The 21,790-nt window shown below is 44.1% G+C and overlaps 6 protein-coding genes across 6 annotated transcripts; 4 read left to right on the top strand and 2 right to left on the bottom strand.

Moving 5' to 3' along the window:
- Positions 1-938: 938 nt before the first annotated feature.
- Positions 939-2,539, bottom strand: PVX_114790 (mitochondrial import inner membrane translocase subunit Tim17, putative; the record flags this gene model as incomplete). Its single annotated transcript, XM_001616296.1, has 2 exons — positions 1,597-2,539; positions 939-1,276 (listed from the first exon to the last, which is right to left on the bottom strand). The coding sequence occupies exons 1-2, from the start codon at positions 1,760-1,762 to the stop codon at positions 939-941; spliced, it is 504 nt and encodes a 167-aa protein (XP_001616346.1). The 5' UTR covers positions 1,763-2,539.
- Positions 2,540-5,394: 2,855 nt separating this feature from the next.
- Positions 5,395-7,146, top strand: PVX_114795 (Ubiquitin-conjugating enzyme family protein; the record flags this gene model as incomplete). The annotated part of the gene is made up of 7 exons (XM_001616297.1): positions 5,395-5,442; positions 5,723-5,896; positions 6,041-6,191; positions 6,449-6,518; positions 6,671-6,725; positions 6,833-6,877; positions 7,081-7,146. The coding sequence occupies 7 exons, from the start codon at positions 5,395-5,397 to the stop codon at positions 7,144-7,146; spliced, it is 609 nt and encodes a 202-aa protein (XP_001616347.1).
- A 2,249-nt stretch (positions 7,147-9,395) lies between these two features.
- On the top strand, positions 9,396-12,407 carry PVX_114800 (hypothetical protein, conserved; the record flags this gene model as incomplete). Its single annotated transcript, XM_001616298.1, has 1 exon — positions 9,396-12,407. One exon carries the CDS (start codon positions 9,396-9,398, stop codon positions 12,405-12,407), a length of 3,012 nt encoding a protein of 1,003 aa, XP_001616348.1.
- Positions 12,408-13,849: 1,442 nt separating this feature from the next.
- Positions 13,850-14,554, top strand: PVX_114805 (hypothetical protein, conserved; the record flags this gene model as incomplete). Its single annotated transcript, XM_001616299.1, has 2 exons — positions 13,850-14,093; positions 14,205-14,554. The coding sequence occupies 2 exons, from the start codon at positions 13,850-13,852 to the stop codon at positions 14,552-14,554; spliced, it is 594 nt and encodes a 197-aa protein (XP_001616349.1).
- Positions 14,555-15,560: 1,006 nt separating this feature from the next.
- Positions 15,561-17,000, bottom strand: PVX_114810 (hypothetical protein, conserved; the record flags this gene model as incomplete). The annotated part of the gene is made up of 1 exon (XM_001616300.1): positions 15,561-17,000. The coding sequence occupies one exon, from the start codon at positions 16,998-17,000 to the stop codon at positions 15,561-15,563; it is 1,440 nt and encodes a 479-aa protein (XP_001616350.1).
- A 2,341-nt stretch (positions 17,001-19,341) lies between these two features.
- Positions 19,342-20,451, top strand: PVX_114815 (DnaJ domain containing protein; the record flags this gene model as incomplete). The annotated part of the gene is made up of 4 exons (XM_001616301.1): positions 19,342-19,363; positions 19,633-19,788; positions 19,950-20,113; positions 20,299-20,451. The coding sequence occupies 4 exons, from the start codon at positions 19,342-19,344 to the stop codon at positions 20,449-20,451; spliced, it is 495 nt and encodes a 164-aa protein (XP_001616351.1).
- Between the last annotated feature and the right edge of the window lie 1,339 nt (positions 20,452-21,790).

The following is a 21,790-nucleotide window of genomic DNA, read 5'->3' as shown; positions in this document are numbered from 1 at the left end:
GAAAAATACCCACGCGTGACAACGCAAAATCGGCGTGTAACCAGATTAACAAAAAAAAGCAAAAAAAAAGAGTCGTTAATCCTGCACTTGCCATGTCAGTACACGCGTTCTTCCACGGGACAGGAAAAAAAAAAAAAAAAAAGAACAAAGCGAAAGGCGAAGGCGAAAGCGAAAGGATCCCTTCCCCCCGAACGTATCCCCCCATCTGATAAATCGCAAAATAACAATTCGCATTTTTTTCTTTACAATTTAAAATGTACTGTTGGCCATACTGTAAAAAAAAAGAAAAAGAAAAGTTGTGACAGGCAAGGCAAAATGAACAGCACTGATTGGGTAGAAATGATGGGCACATAAGTAAAAAAAATAAATAAAAAAAAAAAGGCGATTACGTGGGGAGGCAACAAAATGGTGAGGCAGTCATGTGAACATATCAGACAAATGCATTTCACGTGTGTAGCACACTGGGGAATCGTTTCGACGTTTAAACAAAAAAGAGGTCAACGCAGGGGCAGAGTGCACAGCCACTGCTGGATTTACAAATAAGCCGCGACTTCGTGTAGGTGTGCAAATTAGGGGAAGCATGCAAAGGCGACAAGACGTGTTCGTTCACGTGTGGACGGCGGCATAACTGCACAGTCCCTTGCGCTGATAAATGTGCACCGGTTTAAGGTGGGTAAACATACATTTAATTTGCGTGAACGGTGGGGGGGAAAAACTGCAAAACCAGAAAAAATTAAAAAACGAGAATATTGCAAAATGGGCAGTTCATTTTGCAAAGCTTGATTTTCCCCCAGGAGAGGTGCATCGTGCCATCACAAATGAATCGCCTTAGCTGAATCTTCTCAGCCGGATCGTCTCAGCCGGATCGTCTCAGCCGGATCGTCTCAGCCGGATCGTCTCAGTCGGATCTTCTTATCGCACGCGTGTCCATGGGCCCGCTAAATGTAGCCCCTCTTGAAGCCATAATCAATAAACGAAAAGACAGCAGACGACAGCACAGAATAGCCACCCATAATTTTATAGCTGGAGGCACTTTTGTAAATGCTCCCCGCGAGGAAACCTGCGATGGACGAATTGTACACTTCATCATTCTTGGTAAATAATTTGACCATATTATTTAGGGCGTAGAAAATCATCGTTATTGAGGCCATTTGGTTGGCGACGCTCGGCCCTATCACTGAGGTGGAATTCAAAACGGAGTTGACAAACAGCTTCCTCGTCTTCCCTCCCTTCATGACTCCGCTGATTAGCCCGCAACTCCCGCCTAGCAGAAGGCCTGTAGGATGGTGCGGAGGGGTAACGTGTAGGGTGTGCAGTGCAGTGAGTGGAGTATAGTTCGTGGTGTACACTGTGGGGGGAGCCATTTTAGGGCCGTTGGACGCATAAGAAAAAGGTTCCTCGGAATGGGGTGGGTCCCCTTTTCGGTGCAGCTACGAACAGCCCTTAGCTTAAACAACATCCAGTGGGCAAACTGGCAGAGGGGGAGGTGCCCCCCGGGTGTCTCTCCGGTTTAGCCATTTACGCACAGCGAACGGAGTAAAACGTGGCCACCAAGCTGCTAATCTGCCCAGTTGCTCCACTCAATCGGAGGCGTACCTGAGCCGTAGGCCAAGCCAACGCTGTAGACCAGCTTCTCCCCCCACTGTCTACCATATCCTTGGAGGTACAAATTTTGCTTGTCAAGCGATAACTTCTTTTCGGGTTTTTTTTTTAAAATTTCTAAATCATAGTTGATCGATCCCGTTTTTAAGTAATCTCCCATTATATTCCCCTCTGCGTGCTGTATGGTGTGTTTCTCATTTATTTTGCGTTAGCTGTGCTTTGGAGAGCAGTTTGTGAGTCGAGCGCTTTCTGCGTGTGCGTCTCTCCGGCGGGTGCGCGCGTTCGTAGGTTCGCCTTAGATAGAGTGCCTTAAATGCGCTTCGGTTGGTTCACCTTGGTGACTTCTCCCCTTTTGCGTTCTTTTTTCTCGCTGCTGCGTGCGGGACTCGGCACATACAAACGTACGTTGCTCCCTTTTTCCGGCAAAGGGTCGCCCTGCCGCTCTACAATAATGCTCAACGCTCAGTGCGCCGTGGCAAGAATGTGCCTCTGCGTAGTAGGTCTGAATCTGCAGCGACGTGGTTTAAGCTAACGAGGGGTGTCGCGGCAAAGGTTTCGAAAAAGCGGGCGCTCAGCGGGTCCGTCGATTTGGCAAATTTATCCTCCGTGGGTTCATGTTCGCAAGGGGTGGATACGCCAACGCATATTTGTACGTGCGATTAATGTAAGTTTGTACCTACGCTTATGCATACGCTTATATATACGCTTATATGTAGGTGTATGCCTGGCCAAGTGAGCATACCTTGCGTACGCGAAGTAGTCACCTGAAGGCTTACTCGTAAATATTCCCTCTGCATACAATTCGCAAACGATCGCTTTCTCCGCTCAAGTGTCGTATTTTTAACTGCTCCTTTTGTAGAGAAAAAAAAATTGCATACATTTAACGAAAGCTTTGCGAAGATGTGAACACAAGTGAACATGCAAATTTACATGCGGCGGGTGTACAAATGGGCCGTAGCTTCACGTTCGCATGTTGAGGCGAGTCACGGGGCCCCCACGTGTACGGGTTAAACTGCGTACATAACTGAGTGCCTATAACGCGACATCTATGCGGTGCCACCCCAGGCCTAATGAGAAAATGCCCAAGGGGATATTTAATGATTTCTCTTTCCCTATTTGCAACACAGTCGTAAGTAAAAAAAAAAAAAAAAAAAAAGTGAGCATTTTTTTCTTACCAAATTTGTATCGCTATATTGTTAACATGTAAATGGCAACGTCATCCCCATTTTTTGGTAGACCTTTTTGCAAAAGAGAAGTTCGCTCAAAAAATTGGAGAAATTTCCTTTTGTTCATAAACAAATGGGGCAATTTTATTTTTTCATTTTTTCCGCATAACTGGGAATTGATGTGCGAATAAAATTGCTCCCTCCGCGTGGGGAAAAGAACAAATGTCGCATTGGAGAGGGGTACCCAGGCAGCAGCGCTTGCCAGCGGAGGATGTCGTTTTTTAGTCTGCCTGCTACAACATGTGAACAGTGAGTGTATTTTCCCCCCACAGAAATGACGCATAACATGGTGAATATATACATATATATATGTATTTTTTTTTTCTTTCCGTTTTGTTCAAAACGAATGACCAGCATGAAGGCAATTAATTCCGTGTGTGCCGTAGCTACGGCTGATGTGGTTTGGTTTCCCTTTTGGGGTTTCCCTGTGGGGGGGGAAAAGAACAACGGAGCAGGAGCACCAACCTCAGCTCAGGTTCATATATAAATGCTTATTCTTCTGCCTTTTTTTGTTGCATTTATCCCCTCCCCTTGAGAGGAAACTACAAGTGAAGGTGCGGCGAAAATGTGTGCACGTATGGAAGAGTACCTATGAGAAAGAAGTCATTTTTTTATTTTGCTAATCGATCCGTAAATGTGCCACCCGCGTAAGGAGTCTCTCTTGTTATGCCTACACGACAAGGTGACCAGCGGAAGGGTTCATTCTTCTCCAATGTTTTTTTCACACACGATTGGGCACATATATATATGAGCACACATAGTGGTGAACAGAATACAGGATACGCAAAAAAATTGCACCAAATTGGAGTTCTTAAAAGGTCCCAAAATGGGAAAAAAGAATTGCCCTATGAACTAGCTTTTTCTTAACGCACAACTGAGTCGTCACGGGAACACTCCACGGTGTAATAACGGTAACAATCCACGGTGTAATTACGGTAACTTAACAACTCCCCTTGCACGTAATTTTCTGCCTGCACAGTTAAACGCAGCATAGTATACAGATTTACACCATTTGGTAATTTTTTTTTCTTTCCCCACATCGGTTATGCATTAAATGGGAAGAGCAGTCCTTCCCCTCCACTTCACTCGTTTAGCATGTCTTCACTTTATGTGCTTATGTGGGCGCCTCTCGAACGCTGCATTTGTTTAATGTGCCAGTGGTCTACCTTAGTGGCTTGCCCGTATGTCCTTTGCGCACACAGGGTTGGAACCAGGTGGGGGCATAAAAAGGGAAAACATATACATGTACATTTAAAAGTACCTAAAAACAGTCAAACGTACGTTACTATTTATATGAATTTTTTTTATTTTTTCCATTTTAAAAGATTCTGCTGCTGTTTTATTTCTCCCCCTTAGACACAATTCGGCATGTCATTGTTTTTTTCATTTCTCCCCATCCCTCCAGAGGAAATAATACAGCGTTTTGGTTTTTATAAAAAAAAAAAAAAAAAATATAGCACAGCGTAACTGCTAGCGAATTGTGCATAAGTACAAACAGGTAGAAACGTACACCCTGGTGATGGCACTGAATTGGAGAAGTGAAAAAAAAAAAACGACGATTTGAAGCGTACGCGTTTTAGAAATACGCATTTCTGTGAAACATCTTTGCCGCTGATTTGTGGCCATTCTGTTCGCCATTTTGTGCGTCATTTTGTGCGTCATTTTTATTTGCCGCTCCATTTGCCGCTTCACTTGCAGCATCATTTGCGTTACTTTTTCTGCCCGTGATTTCCCCCCTTTGGCTATTTTTTTGCCCACACAATTGTGGTCCAGTCCCCCTTTCGATTTTTTTCCCCCCCATTCGTTTGCCCTTCTTTCACATATTTCTTTTCTTTGTACGTTTCGTCCGTTCCACTTTGCTGTCCCGTTTCGCTTCGCTGTCCTTCTCACCCCCACCCCCTTTGGCATCATTCCGCTTTTCCGTTCCCCCGAAAATTCAACCACTTGGCCTTCACCAAAATTATGTGCATATACATGCATGAAATCCTGTTTTCCTTTTCGATTCCCGTCCGCGTAATTTTTTTCTCACTTTGTTCCTTTCCCCGTGGATGATAGAACGCACGCAAGGGCAAACCCGTCAAAATATGCACATAAGGAGTACGCACATGAACACGCACATAAACACGCAGATAAGTACGCAGATAAGTACGCAGATAAGTACGCACATAAATATGCACATATATATACACTCACATGTATACGCACATACGTAAAGGGGCAAATATACTCGCCAACGCTTTGCAAACGCTGATTGCGCAAACTGTTCCAAGTAGAAAACGAAATTGTAGTACGCAGCAAGTGAAACACCATCGTGCCGTTTTTTTTTTTGCCCTCCTCCATATACTCATCACCTTTTTGATATTATTACCACCACGTGCGTATAAATATACCCACGTCGTTTTGTACACGTTGACATTTCTATAAACATCTCCCCATTTTTTGTTCATTAAAAAAAAAAAAAAAAAAAAAAAAACACCAACGCGTACGTTCTTCTCGTGTTGTTATTGGTGAGCAGATATACTCTCAAACGTGCACACGTACATTCACATAGAGCGAGAGAAACAAAATGAATTCCACAACGAGAAGTTCAAAGGAGTTGCTCCGTCTGCAGAAGGTAATTCATAAATTGGGAGAGTGCAACTATGAGAGCAAGTGAAGTTCTTGGGGACGGACTGTGTGGGAAGTCACCCCCTACGCATGTCTCCATGGAGAGACGCACCTGTGAGTGTTTATTTGAGTACCCCCTCGAGAGAGTATGCGTGTCTGGGATCCCTTCCACAAAATGAAACTTTAACATTCTTGTTCGTTGGGAAGGCACAAAAAAAAGATAGAACAAATGATAACAACACATGAGGAGTTCCTCCTCTTCCACCCCCCCTGTTTAACCCTATTAGGAGCTAAAAGACATTGAAAATGAAAATGTGCAAGAAATAGATGCCCACGTGAAGGACTCCAACATTTCCGAGTGGGTTGGTTTTATTAAGGGGCCATCGGGGACGCCCTATGAAGACGGCCATTTTATTTTGGATATAACTATACCGAATGATTACCCGTATAACCCCCCCAAGGTGAGCACCCCCCCTGAACGCAATCACGATCACGTGAGGGGGAGCAGTTCGGCAAGTTCACCTGTGCAGCTTCGTATGCACATGTGCCCGTTTATTTGTACCTTCCTACATGAGCAGTTGCATTCTCTCCTCCCCTCAATGCAGATAAAGTTTAATACCAAAATATGGCACCCAAACATTTCAAGCCAAACAGGGGCAATCTGCCTGGACGTCTTAAAAAATGAATGGAGCCCCGCGTTGACGATTAGAACTGCCCTTTTGTCCATTCAGGCGCTGCTGTCTGATCCGCAACCAGGTGAGCATTCGCCAAAGTTATTCTGTCTTTACACGTATATAAGCATCTGTGCGTACGGGGGTCCCTATTTTTGAGCATTTAAAGCAGGGAAATATTCTTTCACTTTTTTGGAAATTTTAAATCATCTTAGAGTGTGCAACGTGAGGGATATACTTGCATGGAGGACCATACACATATGCGTGCGGCCGTTGTGCATGTGCAATTTTATATCCTCTCTGTGTTAACCCCTACCATGCTCCCTCCCCTTTTTTTTGTAGACGACCCCCAAGACGCAGAAGTAGCGAAAATGTACAAAGAGAACTATTCCCTCTTTTTAAAAACAGCCAGGTTATTAGCACATCAAATAGGCGCCCCCCGTTTTGATAACTCCCTTTGGGGAGGGAGCGCACCTCCAGAGTGCATCTCCAGAATGTATCTCCAGAACGTATCTCTCTTATGATTATTTTTTTATTTTTTATTTTTTTTTTTCCCCCGTTCAGCGTGTGGACGAAGACTTTTGCCACGGGACCGAAACTCGAGCCAAGAGAAGTCATTGTAATGCGCAACAGCAAAACGGAGGATGCCATTTTGAGCGCGCATTTTTTAGTACGTTGAGTGAGATAAATGTAAGATATTTCTTTTGTTTTTTTTCCCCCGTTCAGATTAAGAAGATCACCGAAATGGGATTTACGGAGGACCAGGCGAAGGTCCCTAAGAAAGCACGCGCATGCATGCGGCGTGTTTGCCAAATGCGCAGCATGATCATACGCAAAAGAGAGAACGCAACGTACATGCCTTCTGCTGCCTGATAAAGAATATGTGCACTTTGTGGAGAATGTTCCCCCGTAGTCTTTCCCTCATTGTGGACCCCCCCCCCCCTTTTTTTTTTTTTTTTCTTTCCCCCTTGCAGAAAGCCTTAATAAAGGCCGATTGGAATGAAACCCTGGCGCTAAACACCCTCCTCGAAAATTCCTAATTTGGACATGTAAAAAATCGTGCGCGCAATACGGTTTAGTAAAATATAACATGTTTATGTACCAATAGTATTAAATTAACCACATTGTTAATTTTCTCTTTTTTTTTTTTTTAATTCAAATATGATAATTTGATTGCTATTGCATTTTTAAGCCATAATTTTTTGTGTACACATATTACAACGCCTTTTTAATAAGGGTATTTTTTTTTTTTTTTTTTTTTTTTTTCCTCTGATAACTTTGTTTAAAAATTAATAAAAAAATTTCCTCTTTAAAGAAAATTAAGTATACCGTAAAAAGAAGAAAAAAAAAGAAATGAAAAGCAACACATGGTGATAAGAAAAAGGCGTACACATCATTGGCGTGTACACAACATGTGCGCGTTTTTCGGAGGAGAATAACCAAATGGGAATCTTTTAATTTTTTCCAAGCCAATTTGGAAGCACAGTTTGTTATGCAAAGGTGGACCTTCTCGTGGCCCCTTTTTTACTTCATGATAATGTGGCGCACGTCGTCTTCACCTTTACCTTCATAAGAGTTCCTTTTTTCTTTTCCCCGTCGCTAATTGTGCTACCATCCATATTGGCATAGGACAATTCATTACGACTTCTTGTCCATGGGGACTCCCTCTCGTTTTTGAGCCCCCATTTTGTGACAGCGGTGTGCAGATGGCTAGATGCGTTTGGACCTGAAGCACGTCGAAGAATACACGTTGGGCTGCTGGAAGTGGTATGCGATTGTGAGGGAGGGGTCAAAGGTGGAGCCACGTCCGGTCACACTGCCCTTTTGCTGCTTTCCCGGTTAGCCCTCGGTACGCCCACTTTAAGGCGAACGAAGAGGTACACACAGCATGGGCAGTTTAAAATTGCGAAACAAACGTGGACACACTTTTCTACATCTGCGGGCACACATTTGCGTGGCGGCTGGGGAGAACGCAGCGCCTACGTTTGCATTTCCCAGGAGGGTAATTTTTAATTTGCCAGTTTTGCTGTGAAAATGTACCGTGCCAAACTTTACTGCCAAAATTTACGTGTCAACATTGTGTACCGTTTTGACTTTTTAGTGGGGGATTTTCTGCTTCTCCAATTTTTTTTTTAAATGTGAGGCCTTTTTGAGGCGAGCAGCGAACACTGCAATTTTTTTTCCCTGGCAGAGAAGAAATCGCCGCGTGATTGCTCTCCCAGGGGAAGTGAAAAATTGGGAACGAGACTAAGTAGTGCTGGCCCTATGCTTGTAGATTGTGCGACTTCAAGGGAGCATTTTTTTTATTTTTATTTTTTTTCCTTTTCCTTTCCTCTTTTATTATGGCCCCACGTGGCGGGCTTCCCCTAAACGTCCGTATGCATGCAGCGGGCACGTACCCCTTTTTATGTACGCGCACGTGCTTTGAAGCCTCCCGCATGACCAAACACGCAGGAACACTTAACACCGTATGCGGGCACCCAATTTGTTTCACCTCTTAGTTACTCCTGTGAGGGAGGCCTCTTCTATTTTAATCCGATTCGAGTTAGAAAAATTTCCTTTGCTGCAATTTCGGGGGGGGACCAAGGAGAAGGCCAAAAAAGTGTGCGCGAAAAGACGAACTGGTAAAACTGCTAAGGCACTACATCGTTGTTTATTTTTTTTTTTTTTTCATCTTTTATGAGCACCTAGTTTGAAAGTTGGAGGGATCTTTTACATTCATAACGAAGATGTGGAGGTGAAGCGTCCGTCAGAAGGTAGCACCACCACGCCCTTTATCCTCTTCGCTGTTCCTCCCGTGTGCCAGGCGAGGGAAAAGCAGAAGAAAGGAGCCACCACCAGGAACATTGCTTTTTTTCGTTGTATCCCTGGCATTAAGCCTACACAGGAAAGGCGCAAAACAGAATTGCTCTTCTCCCCGTGAATAGGGAAAAAAAAAAACATAGATATTTATATATATGTATATACATGTACACTCCAAAGGGGAAGTGAACAGACGCATCCCCAAGCATGACCGTACCAACGGGTGAACTCCCCCCCCTCTGATTTTCCCCATTCGACTGGAAAGTTAAGCGGTCCACGTGAGAAAAGACTAATTGGGGGTATCAATTTCAGACTAGTAGAGCAGACGCGAGGTAGAAAGAACCGCGTAGGAACATCCAGACGTAACGCATCACAACGGAAGGGCAAAATGAAACGAGCCCAATTCGTAGCAAACGGGAAGATGAAGAATGAGAAGGCGAATGCACACACAGAGAGGTTAACCCCCCCAGGGTTGGAAAAATCAGAAATGAAAGATTCGCATTTTTTCCCCCATTTATTTTTAAAGGGGGAATTAATGAGGCAGTTTTTGATGGACGAAGATGTGTGGCTATTTATACAAAATTTTAAAATGAAATTAAAAGAAAGTCCCAACGATGTTGACAGCTGGTTAGATTATCAGCTACACTTGGCGAGAAACAACATGGGGCATTTGTTCCACTCGGACATCCCCCCATTTGAGCACATAAAAAAGAACAGCGAAAGTTTTAGCCCCAAGGTAGATTACGAGGGGGATAAAAATTATGGGCATCCTAATGAGTTTGCCAAGCGGAATGACTTTTCTGAGCAGTGTGGGAGAAGTACCTGTGATGATTTGGGCCAACTGGACCGACTCACTCGTCGCAGCGGAGAGGGAGACGAATCGGGTGAGGAAGATAAAACAGATGGAGAGCGAAAGAAGGATGAGAAGGATGAGAAGGGGGGGGACAGGACCACCTCTTTAACACTAGGAACAAGCAGAGTGGGCATAAATGACATCCTCATGAGGAGGTTGTCTCAAAGCGAACAGGAAAGGAAAGGAAGTGGCAGCGTCCACGTGGGGTCTAGCATTCCCACACAAAAGGATGACCCACATTTGGGGGAGAGCAAAACTAGAGCTGAATCGAGGCACTCCCCAAGTGGGACAGCACAAAGGAGGAGCAGCAGTGTTGGAAGTGATCTCCAGTTTAGCAGCGAGCGGAATGATCACACCGATGGGCTGACAGATGAAAATCCGAAACACCATCACAGTGGTGAAGATATGATAATAAAAAAGAGACACGCTGGTAGGGAAGAAGCGAAAGGAGGTACAAACAGTTACAGTGGTGAGGACGAGGAATGCCACGAAATTATGGGAAGGGTGCAGCAACCCAGGGAGAGAAACCACTTGGGGGATGAAATTTTTAGCCCCCAAAGGAAGGCAGTAATGAAGTCGAGATATGAGGTGTCCACCACCCCCACGCAGTGTAGTGAGAAGGACGATATGATGATTACGTTTGGGGAAACTACCCTTAGGGAGGATGGCACTCATTGGAAGGGAGACGATGATTATGTTCCCGATGGTGCAGCGAAAGGAGCGGTCCTTCAGGAGGGAACCCCCCTCGGTGAGGACAAACCTGGGGATAGAAGCGGGAGACGTCTCAGCGGTGGGAAGCAGCGCCCTGGCGGGAGCACCTCCCCCGTCGAGGAGCCCCTCCAGGGGGAGGTACACAATAAGGCGGCCCCGAAGAAGGTGCCAACCAAACAGGTGGCAACCAACGAAGTGCCAACCAACGAAGTGCCAACCAACGAAGTGCCAACCAATGAAGTGCCAACCAACCAGGGGAGCGAAACGCAGCACAGAGCAGCGGCCCCCATTGCGAGCAAAACTCCAACGGAGGAGAGTCCCCTCCCGAAGAAAAACAAAGCGTTGGAAGGGTCTCCGCATGAGGAGAAACAAAGCGGAAGTGACCCCACGTATAACCCGTCAAGTGGAAGCAAATTTCCAGATAAAAACAAAAGGGAGGTGCCCATTGTGATACCCAAAATGACCGTAACGATTGACAAGCTGATGAACGAGGAGACGGACAGGAAATTAAAAAAAATATTCTGCCAGTGTGATAACAAAATGGATGTAGATTCATTCGAAAGGTTGGTAGTGATCGATTTTCTAAAAATTGGAAGATACATGAGTCACACGTTGTTCTCTCGCATTGAGAAAGCAAACGAAGATTTTGTAACCTGTGAGGAGGTGAGGAAATACTTCCGCAATCGTTTTATCGACGGGACGAAGGATCCGAGTTACTACGACGATAGGAGGTATAGGAGTTCATTTGAGAGGGGCAAACAGGGGAGCTTAAAAAGTGCCCTTCACGTGGCCACTCCATTGAATGGCGGTGTAGATGAGGAGTCTGCGAACGCAATTTCGAACTTGCAAAATGGTGCAACGCATATACACTGCGAGGAGGGAGCGCCCCAAGGGGATGACGGAGGGGGGAGCCAAAAGGGAGAGCTCACAGACGTGCCATACAAAAAGTGCTCCGTTATAAACTTCTTCAACGCGATTAAGGACCAAAGTAGGGACTACATCGAGTTTAAAGATTTCGACGTGTTCGTAAGAGAAATTCTAAAGAGAAACACATCATTGCAGTTCCTGCATGAGCACGTAGAATTTCTAGAAAGATACATAGAGTCAGTCATCGTGCGGATATATTATCACATAGATGTAAACGACACGAATAGAGTCTACCTGAAGGATTTGAGGAAGCACAACTTAGCTCACATTTGGTGTTGCCTAGATGACCATATAAAAGTGCAGCACGTGAAAAACTACTTTAGCTACTCCCACTTCTATGTCTACTACTGCACCTTCTGCCAAACGAGCAGCTGCAAAGATATGCTCATTGATGATAATGACCTATACAGATTCGATAACCATTCATTGAACGATTTTATAGTAAATAGAATTTGGTCTAGAATTTCTATAAAGTTAGGAGGGCCAAATGAAAAATATATGTGTCTAAACGATTGGATTTATTTCATTATGAATTATGAAGACATGACATCCAATCGGGCCATTGAATTTTGGTTTAAGCTAATCGACTTGGATGCTGATTGCGTCATTAGGGATCATGAGATTCAAGTCTTTTTTAATATTCAAATGGAGAGATTAAAGTCCCACTATTTAGAGGAACCCAAATTTGAAGACTGGTTATGCCAGATGAATGATGCCATTCAGCCAAAGAATGAAGGCAATTTTACTCTATCTGATTTTAAAAGGAATAAGAAATATGCCGCCAGATTTTTCGGTTGCTTGGTTAGCCTTTCCAAGTTACTTGCTTGGGAGAGCAGGGATGTATACAAGGAGCTGCAGATCGAGACGGAGTTCCCCCACGCCACTCCCTGGGAGATCTTCTGCAAAACGAAGTACGACGAGCTCTGCTACATGGAGAATGAGGGCTGCTACGAGGACAACTTTGACTCCTACGACGCGAAGGCCTTCTACGGGCTGGACTCCGACTGAGGGGGGAGCGGTGTTAGCGGTGTTAGCGGCGGGTAGCGGTGATGTTAGCGCCGCTTTAGCGGTGGTGGCATTCCCAGTGTGGGTTGACTACCCCCGCATCTGCTCTTCCTCGTTCCCTCATTCTTCACTTCGCTTTGTATCGTCCATGTGAACCTATACCACATGACCGCCAGCCGCACAGCCGCGTTGAGATGATCTCCCTGTGAGGGTGGCCCCTGACCATACGCATCAAGGGGGAATTCTCCCAAAGTAGCAACCCCTTTTAACAGCGTAGGTGAAGCTAACAACGCGCGAGGGAAAAAACGGCGTCTGTGGGGGGTACCAAAGTGGGGCAACATAACCGGGGTGGAAAAAAAAAGAGGAGGAACAAACCAGTTGCGCCTTTTTTTTTGCGGAAGAAAGCCATCTTATCAGAATGTACCCTAATAAGGAACCTTTCACAAAAAAAAACTGCACAATTTTTTTACCTTTTCGAATGGAAGCTCACACCACTGGTACTCGAATTAAATGCGTCGGGGCAAGTCCCTTTCAGATTGTAAAACGAATAATTAATGTGTAAAGCATAATTTTTGGTATTTTTTTTTATACCCACTTTGCATTTCTCTAGTTGTACCTACTCAACATGAAGAAATGCGTATTCATAATTAATTCCCCTCCCCACTGATGATTCTTCATTTGAACATATAAGCACATTTAAATCTGCGCGCGATGTTGTTTTATGTTTGTCCTTATCAAGTTATATCACCCAGTGTGCACACTTTCGCGCAATGATTTTTTTTTTTTTTTTTTTGGAAGCCAGCTCCATGACTTCCTCATTTGGAGAAGGCAAATTTGGACGTGCGTCTACCCCCCGCGTCACTTCATTGCACACAACATTGTTTTATTTTTCTGCACACGCGTATTTAAGTGTTTACCATTTATAAGTATTTCCTCTTTTTTCACCATTTTTTTTACGACTTTTTTACGACTTTTTTACGACTTTTTTACGACTTTTTTGCGACTTTTTTACGACTTTTTTGCGACTTTTTTATGACTATTTTATGACTTTTTTTAAGTTTTAATCGTCCCTCCACTGCTCTGCAAAGACTGAACGCGCGCCACATTTTTTGTGTTTTTTTAAGCAGATAAAATATGTAGCATTTTACCCGCAATCACGCGAAACGTAACGCGAGTGCGTCTTTATCCATTCTGTGGGCATATTTGCCACTTTTTTTTAAAACATCACCTCCTGGGGGCGCACTAAAGGGGAGCGGCGGCATCGATATTGGAAGCCGCGCCTGTATTGGAAGCCGCGTCCGTATTGGAAGCCGCGTCCGTATTGGAAGCCGCGTCCGTATTGGAAGCCGCGTCTGTATTGGAAGCCGCGCCTGTGTAGGAAGCCACATCGGAAAGGCGGTACCAACCGAGCAGCGCTTGCAAAAAGACAAACGGGGACCAAAATAATGTGTATACGCATAAGCAGAATTACAGGGTTGAATGAAAAAATTCGAGGATCGCTATTTCGAAGGAAAATCAGCGGGCCCACTCCGCTGTACAAAACCCCCCTCAGATATATTTGGTTCATTTTTTTCTACATAGACATATTCTTGTTATATGTATTCACCTTTTCGTGTTTTTTCTCCATAATTCTGCGCCAAGAATGCTTTGAAATATTTTCCATCCTCTTTTTCACCGCGGCAAATTTGGGTAATTCTTTTAGCTGCGCGGGGGGCGAAGGGGCGTGTGCAATTGCAGGTATGAGCGGCTCATGTGCATTTTTTTTTTTTTTTTTTTTTTTTTTTTTTTCTCACTTCTCAGTTTCGAGCTTTTTTATCGACTTTTTTTTTATGCTAATAAAGGGAGAAGAAGTGGTGAGCGAAGATGAAATTATCATATCCACCTTTTTGACCATAACGTTATGCATCGTTAAGATTGCCACGAACGTTTGCACGTTTTATTTCTCTCTGATAACGTCGGGGAAAATCATAGACTCCACGGAGGTCCATATGAAGCAAAGGTGCCACACGTCCGCTGCAAAATGGCTGCTACTGAATTGTATAATTATAAACTCCTTTTCGTTCCTCGAAACTTACATTGAAACCATTTTGACCTTTTTCTCGATAGTTCACTTTAAGCGGCAGGTGCAGAATTACGAGACGATCGTTTAGGGCGTGCAACTGGGGGAGTATCCCCCCGCGGAAGAACTTTTGTGGACGTGCACCTTCGCAGAGCAGCCTTAATTGGTCATTTAGCGAGTTATACCTTCTCTCCCCCCGAAGCGAATTCAGTTTAACTCATTCTGTACTTGCCACTTCTCTAAACGGACAACCTCCTGTGCGTGGAAAATTGCACACACGGCATTTGTAAAAATGTCTGCTAGCGAAAAATGGGCAGTGAATTTTTTTTTTTTTTTTTTTACGTACGCTTCGTTAAATGTGACCGTTGCTAGCAACAGATTTAGCGTTCACCCGTTTGAAAAAAAGAGCGTCACAAAAACGTCATAAAGAATACGTCAAAAAGTGTTATAAGAACGAGTCAAAAAGGCGCCACATAAATGGGCAAAAAAGGCGTCACATAAACGCACCACATAAACGCGCCGCTAAACGCGCGAAAAACAAAAACAAACGCCGCGTTACGCTCGTTCCACATTTAAAAAATAAATTAATCACAAAAAATGCGCAACGTGGACGAAAAATATACAACTAAAAAGGCCATTTGGAGTGAAACAATTAGCTAATTGGCCCACCACGCGTCTACACGCGAGAAGCGCGCGCTGTGGAATGGTGGGGAGGAGGCGCGCTAACGCACAAACGGAGTAGGAGTAGGCAGCGCGCGTGCTTGAACAGGGAAATTATTTAAAGCTGCTAGGTGGAGGTGTGCATCTCGGGGGGGGATTCACGTGGTGACAAAAAAAATGGGGAGAGGGAGACATCGTGGGGAAGATACCACCATGTGACTGCAGCCCATCCAACAGATAGGGAACATTCATCCTCCCCCCCCAAAAAAAAATAAATATAGCGAACAAACAAAAAGAAACTACACTCCGCGTTTGCAAAGACGCATGCGCTGTTTCGAAACGGATGCTCGTCCGGGTGCCATATTTAACCACGCTTAGGCGTCCCCCCTCCGCGTGGACGTCCCCCTTGCCTCACCCCCCACAGACCCTTGTGGAGGCTACGTCGACACGTAGGCGCTCTCCTCCTGCACAGAGTAAAACGTCTTATCAGAGTACTGGTCCCCCTGCTTGGTATTTTCGCACGTTTCTCCTCCGACGACCACAATGGTGAAGTCGTCACCCAAATACGCATTGGTAACCTTCTGGTGCAGCATAGAATAAATCAACGTGGCTTTGTTAAACTTCTGCTTCAGCCCAGACTGAATGGAAATGCCTGGCTGGACATTCTGGTTTAGGAGAAAATCCGAGCTGGCAGTAAAAATTAATTTGTGGTGCGCAGAATGACCCCACATGTAGAGTTGATTAAATTTGTTAATACAAGCAGAGTGTCTTTCTCCACAGAAAACCTTTTTGGCCTTTTGATTATTTTCATGTAGCTCCACAAATTTGGGGGTAGTCACAATATTTTGGAAGCCTGAAATTCCACACTGGCCTGAAATTTTATCACCAAAAGACCACACATGTTCATCTTCCGTTATTAGCAACACGTGTCTAGCTCCTGCGCTGACTTTATTTATATTTGGCAACTTCTTATTGTTAGCATCCCTTAGGATGAGCGGTTCAGGGTATATGAAGTAACACCCTCCCTCATCATCAAAGGATCGTCTGCATAGCTCTCCATAAGTGCCATCTCCCCATCCGTACAGCTCTCCATTGAGAAGAAGCAAAATGCCAAAGTTTTTCCCCATGGCTATTTGCTTAATTTTGTTACACTCAAATTTGTAAAAAAAAGTGGGAACATATTTCAAATAATTATTGTATGTCTCTCCCCATATATACATGGAACTATTAGCATCACATACAGCTATACTTTGATTATATTTTGCGTAAATTTGTGTGCAGATTTTTTTTTTTTTTTCACACCTTTCATAGTCAGTGATTAAATGCGACAGGGCGTTCAGCGTAGTTTCAATCACATCGCCATAATCAATTATATTTAAAATGGTTGGCTCGTATTTATCCATGTTACATTTTAGGCCATTATAATTGCCATGCCCCCATGCGTAGAGAACATTATCGTTTGACAGACAGAGGGAGTGATTGTACCCACAGGCTATCTGCTTGATGTGGCTGACCGACTCGATTAGGGTTGGTTGGATGCTGTAGACGATTAAATTTCCCTGGCCCAACTCTCCATGTAGCCCCTTTCCGAAAGAGTACATATTTCCTGTGTTGCTCAAAAATAGCGCACATGATTTGTTGCAACTGATTTCTTTAATTTTCACGTTGCACAGCTCGGTGTATATCGTTGGCAAGTGCTCTGGCGTGTCGTCATTTTCGTTGATCACTCTCTTCCCCCAGTAGTATATAATAGTCCTTTTGTCTTCATATTTCGGTAGCCTTTTAATGAAGTCCGACGAGATGATGGCTTTTGTCACTAGCTTGGGCTGCGACACGTTTTCTTCTTTCGACTTTTTTATTTTGAACAAGTTTGGCATTTTATTCGGCGCACGTGGGGGGTGGAAGTGTGCCTGTATGTGTGTGTCTGTATGTGTGTGCCTGTATGTGTGTCTGTATGTGTGTGCCTGTATGTGTGTGCGTCCGTACGTGTTCACATATGTATACGACTTATGCGTGGGGAGGCAACCCGCTCTTCTCGCTACTGTTTTTTTTTTGGGCGCGCCACCGACAGGGGCATACCCGCGCAGTGGCGCAAAACTACGCGTAAGGCAAAGTCGTCACATGGGAAGGTACCATCCGGGATGGTGATACACAGTGGAGCAAAAAAGTAATTTACCCGTGCATACACATTTGCACAAAAGGGAAAAAAAAAAAAAAAAGAAGAAAAAGAAAAAGAAGGGGCGAAAAGAAGAGGCGAAAAAGAAGAGGCGAAAAAGAAGAGGCGAAAAAGAAGAGGCGAAAAAGAAGAGGCGAAAAAGAAGAGGCCAAATTGAACAGGCCAAATTGAACAGGCGCTCCACGCAGGCCAGGAAAATAATTACAGCCAAGGATGCGCACGTGCGGGGGCACAAATTGCCTCATGCCTCACTCTCTCTACGGATGTATGCGCGCAGTAACGGTGCGTATGCATGGCCATTCCCCCTCCCTTCCAGTCCAGCGCCTCCCACGCGCATGTCTTAAAGCGCAGCAAAAAAAAGGGTGTACAAATGTATGCCGTTATGTACGTACAAACGTATGTACGCAGTATGTACTGCTGCGACGCGGGCGCAAACACAAATTCTGTGAGCGCCATGCGGCGGAGTTTTCACGCACGACCATTTCGCGCATACGTCTGACTTGCAAAGGGTATGCTCTTCGCAAGCGAAATGTTTGTCCCCCTCAAGCGCGAGTTTCCTCTTTTCCGCGCAAAAGGTGCAAAAAAGGGGGAAATGGCGGAAAACGGGGGAAAATCAGGGAAAACCAGAGAAAATGGGTGAAAAAGGAGCCAACGCGCAGTTTCAACCAATGGGTATGTACGCATACGTATGGGCATGCCTTTGCGCGGCGGGACTGATTGCCTTATCCGGGTGAAGCATTTTATGCCGCGCATCTCTCGCGCCAGAGGAGAACACACGCAAGAGTGCACGTGTATGTATGCCCCCCACACATCCTTTACGCAAGGGAGGGATGCGGCAAATGTACGGCACAAACGCATCATAGCCCTGGAGCGATCACGCGCAAAGGGAAAAATAACGACGGTGATGTGCTTTCACAAGCGAGAGCAGGGGCGGGAAAAGATTCGCTCCAATTTTGGGTGTACCAAAATGGACATAAAAGTAAAGCCGTTTGGCAATATGCACAACGAAGGAAAGGTCATAGCTTGCAAATCGGGGTTCACAATCCATAACCAAAAAAAAAAAAAAAAAAATCTACCACGCACTGTGAAGAAGATTCATTCCGGTTTGCCACTTTGTTGTCCGCTGGTTGGTCAAGCAAATCATTTTAGCATTTTGCGGAGATGCTTCTGAATGTATTTTTTTTTTTTTTATTTGTTCAAACTTTACACTGCAAAATGGCTGCATTACGTAAACACCGCGGTTGACTTGCCCCTTTCCTGTGCCTGCCTTTTTCCACTAAGAAGAATGAGCCACTGCGGGGAGTCCTCCTGTTCAGCTCACAGGATAGGCGCTCCCATCACTCCATCGCTGCGTAAAACTCGTTAGAGGCATTACAAACGAAAGGGGCACAAAAACAAGCATCCTTTTATTGTTCCTTTTGGCTAAGTACCAGCCGGGGGTGATGCTGCTGGGGGGACTGACGAACAAGGTAGATAATCACACGGGCGCCTCTCCACTGTGTGCCATATCGACGTATGGGCAAAACATACAGATGAGAGATGCGCACCTCTGTCTAAGTGTAGCAACAAATGAGCAGTAAATATGCGTCGAAGAAAGGGTTAATCAAAATGGGAGACTGTTTCACCCTGGCGAGTTGTTCAGCGTGATTTAGCAAAAAAAAAAAAAATTTAGGCAAAGCCAACAGTTATACATATAAACAAGTGCATACGTATGATTACCCCCTTTTCGAATCCCCTAGCGAATAAAGAACATATAATTTTAACCATTCTCGTGCGTGAATTTATGCCGTTGGTATGCAAAAGTACTTTCACAAGTAGTCACCAACGTACCTATCTGACTATACGAAAATACGCCTGACCACTGTCGTGCGAAAATTGAGGCCGAGAGAAGGGGGGGGGGCTTAATTTTTCCTTTAAAAAATGCAACAGGAACAGTATCCACTGCTTAGTAAATTTATTTGGGGCATTCCTCTCAGCTATGAATTTATTTCTTCATGTGAATCTGCAGAAACGAATTTCAGAGCCCTCACAATTTTTGAAAAATGAATTATCACAAAATATTAGGTAAAATTGGAAAAAAAAAAAAAATGGCACATAAGGATGCATGACTTTCTGCTCCACGTGGCATCATTAGCAACACACAGATATAGTGTAAACAGAGGGGTTTGACCACACCTGTGTCATTAGGACGTTGCACAGTCTCTGCGTATGTTTAGAGAGACCTAGTTAGTCCCCCTGCGCAGTAAAGTTATCTAACACCCCACGTGAGAAACTCCATTTCGTCCTATTTCAATAATTTTTTTTTTTTCTTTCCTTTTGGGGGGCCTTCCCAGGTGTAACTAAAAATGCCTGCAAAAAAACAATACGCGAAGCTTATTTAAAAAAAGTCAAGTTATACCACCCCGATTTGAACAAAAGCCCTGATGCCACCTCAAAGTTTAAGCAAATCCAGGAGGCCTACCAAGCCCTGTACAATGACGACTATGCGCGTAATCATACATTTAAGTGCCGCCACGCGTTTAGCCACTGACTCCACTGCGGCAGCAAGATATATAGAAGCCTTCATTCATGAGCGTAAGGCAATCAGCAGTACATCCGTACACACAAAAGACACACCTACGTCCACTTCGCACCTCCCTCCTCCCCATAGAAAAGTCCCACTACGGAGAAAACTCTTACGGAAGGGGAAACAAGGCGGAAGATTCAAAGAGCAACCAAAGTTACAGTCGCTCGGATGACTTTACCGATTTTCACAAAGCCTTTTACGAAGAAGTTCGTAAAATGAGGGAAAACGAAAGAAGGGAACAGAACAGAGTAACATATGAATGAATTGCTCAAAAAAAAGGAGGGGCCCACGGGGGGGTATCCATTTTGTTACCCCCCAGAGGGAGGCTTCCTTTTTTCATAACATCATGGTTATCCATTATATTACTTAGTGACACCACTAATGATGCCACTTTTGTTGACGTATTTTGCCTCACTTGACTTCCCCCCTTTAGCGTTACGCGAACAGCAACTACAGTTACTCCTTCAACGACCTCTTTCATAAGTACCCGCGGGAGCACTTTTACATAAATCTCATTTTTAAATTATTCCCCCTGTTCGTCGTCCCCTTTCTGTTCCTCTTTATTGTGTACAAGCAGTACCTGTAATGGCAGAGGCTGACGGAGGGAAGCTGCGTCCGCGTGTGTAGCAGTGTCCAGAACGCACCTTTGAAGTGTCCATTTTTATATATATTAATTTTTCCCCCATTGTGACGCACATTTTGGAAAAAAAAAAACACATCACTTTTTTTTTTTTCTTCCCCTTTTCTTGCAGATTGAAGAGTCATTTTAATGAGAAGCCGATCCTTATATATGACTCATATGGTAGCGCAAAAAAAACAGCAAAAAATATATATATGTTATATATACGTATATGTGCACGTGTATGCGCTTTTTTGTGCGTTGTTTCTTCGCCCCTTCTGCCGTGCCATTACTCTTTCCCTCAACTGTGAACCTTTTTTTAAAACAGGCAGAGCATTTTTGGTAGATGCCCATGGGAGAAAATTTAGGTGAGAAATTGCTGCAGTTTTGGCGCAAAACATAGTTTAATGTGATCTGAATTGAGGCCGCTCACTAATTTTGTATGTCACCTTTTCCTTTTTGCAGGGCAGCTGAGTTCGACAAGTATTAACACGTGGGTGTATACATATGTGTGTATAATTATGTGCACATATGAAATAATTCAAAGACGGATCCCTTTCTGCTGGGTTAAAAACGTTTCTTTTCGTAGCACTTTGGAGTTTTTTTAATTTTTCATTTCTTTTGCTATTCCTTTGCTATTCTTTTATTTTTCTTTTATTTTTTTTTGTAAGAATGCGCCGTTTGCGCATTTGCAGTGAGGGGGCATAAACGGTTTAAACATTTTTAATGAAGCTAATTTTTGGCGGGAGACCCTCATGTTTTTCATGACGTCTTTGTGCTTCATTCCATTTTTTGTGTGTGCCTTTAATTAAGCAAAAAGTGTTGTTTTATGAAATGACTTTATTTAAGTAATTGCGTGTTGAGGCAATTACGGAGTTGGTCGACGTCAATTTGTGCGCCCCCCATTTTGTAGATGATTGACACTTCAATTTTTTAGACCCTACAGCGTTGCAGACATTGCGCTTTGGTTTGCCTTACTGTGTGTTGCTCACCACGTCGTTTTATTTTATTTTGTGCATAGACATTTTTTTTTTTTTTTACAATAATTTATCCTACACGTGCACAAAAGGGAGGTATTCATTTTGCGCCACTCCCTTTTTAATGTAATCCACCGTTTTTCGTAAGTATAGTTTATTGCCCCCACAGTGTGCCTTTCACAATGCGCGTTCATTTTGGCCAATTTGCTGTTTTGATGGATGTACCAGTTTGTGCAAATATATGACAAAGATAGAGAGAACAAATGGCGCTTTAGTACATTAATTAAAGAGTATACATACTGCGTATACATTTAAAATGGGCAATATTC

This window comes from Plasmodium vivax, chromosome 11 (genome assembly GCF_000002415.2).
Source record: "Plasmodium vivax chromosome 11, whole genome shotgun sequence".
NCBI lineage: Eukaryota > Apicomplexa > Aconoidasida > Haemosporida > Plasmodiidae > Plasmodium > Plasmodium vivax.
The sequence above is the reverse complement of the archived record's forward strand: the minus strand, read 5'-3'. Positions and strand labels throughout refer to the sequence as shown.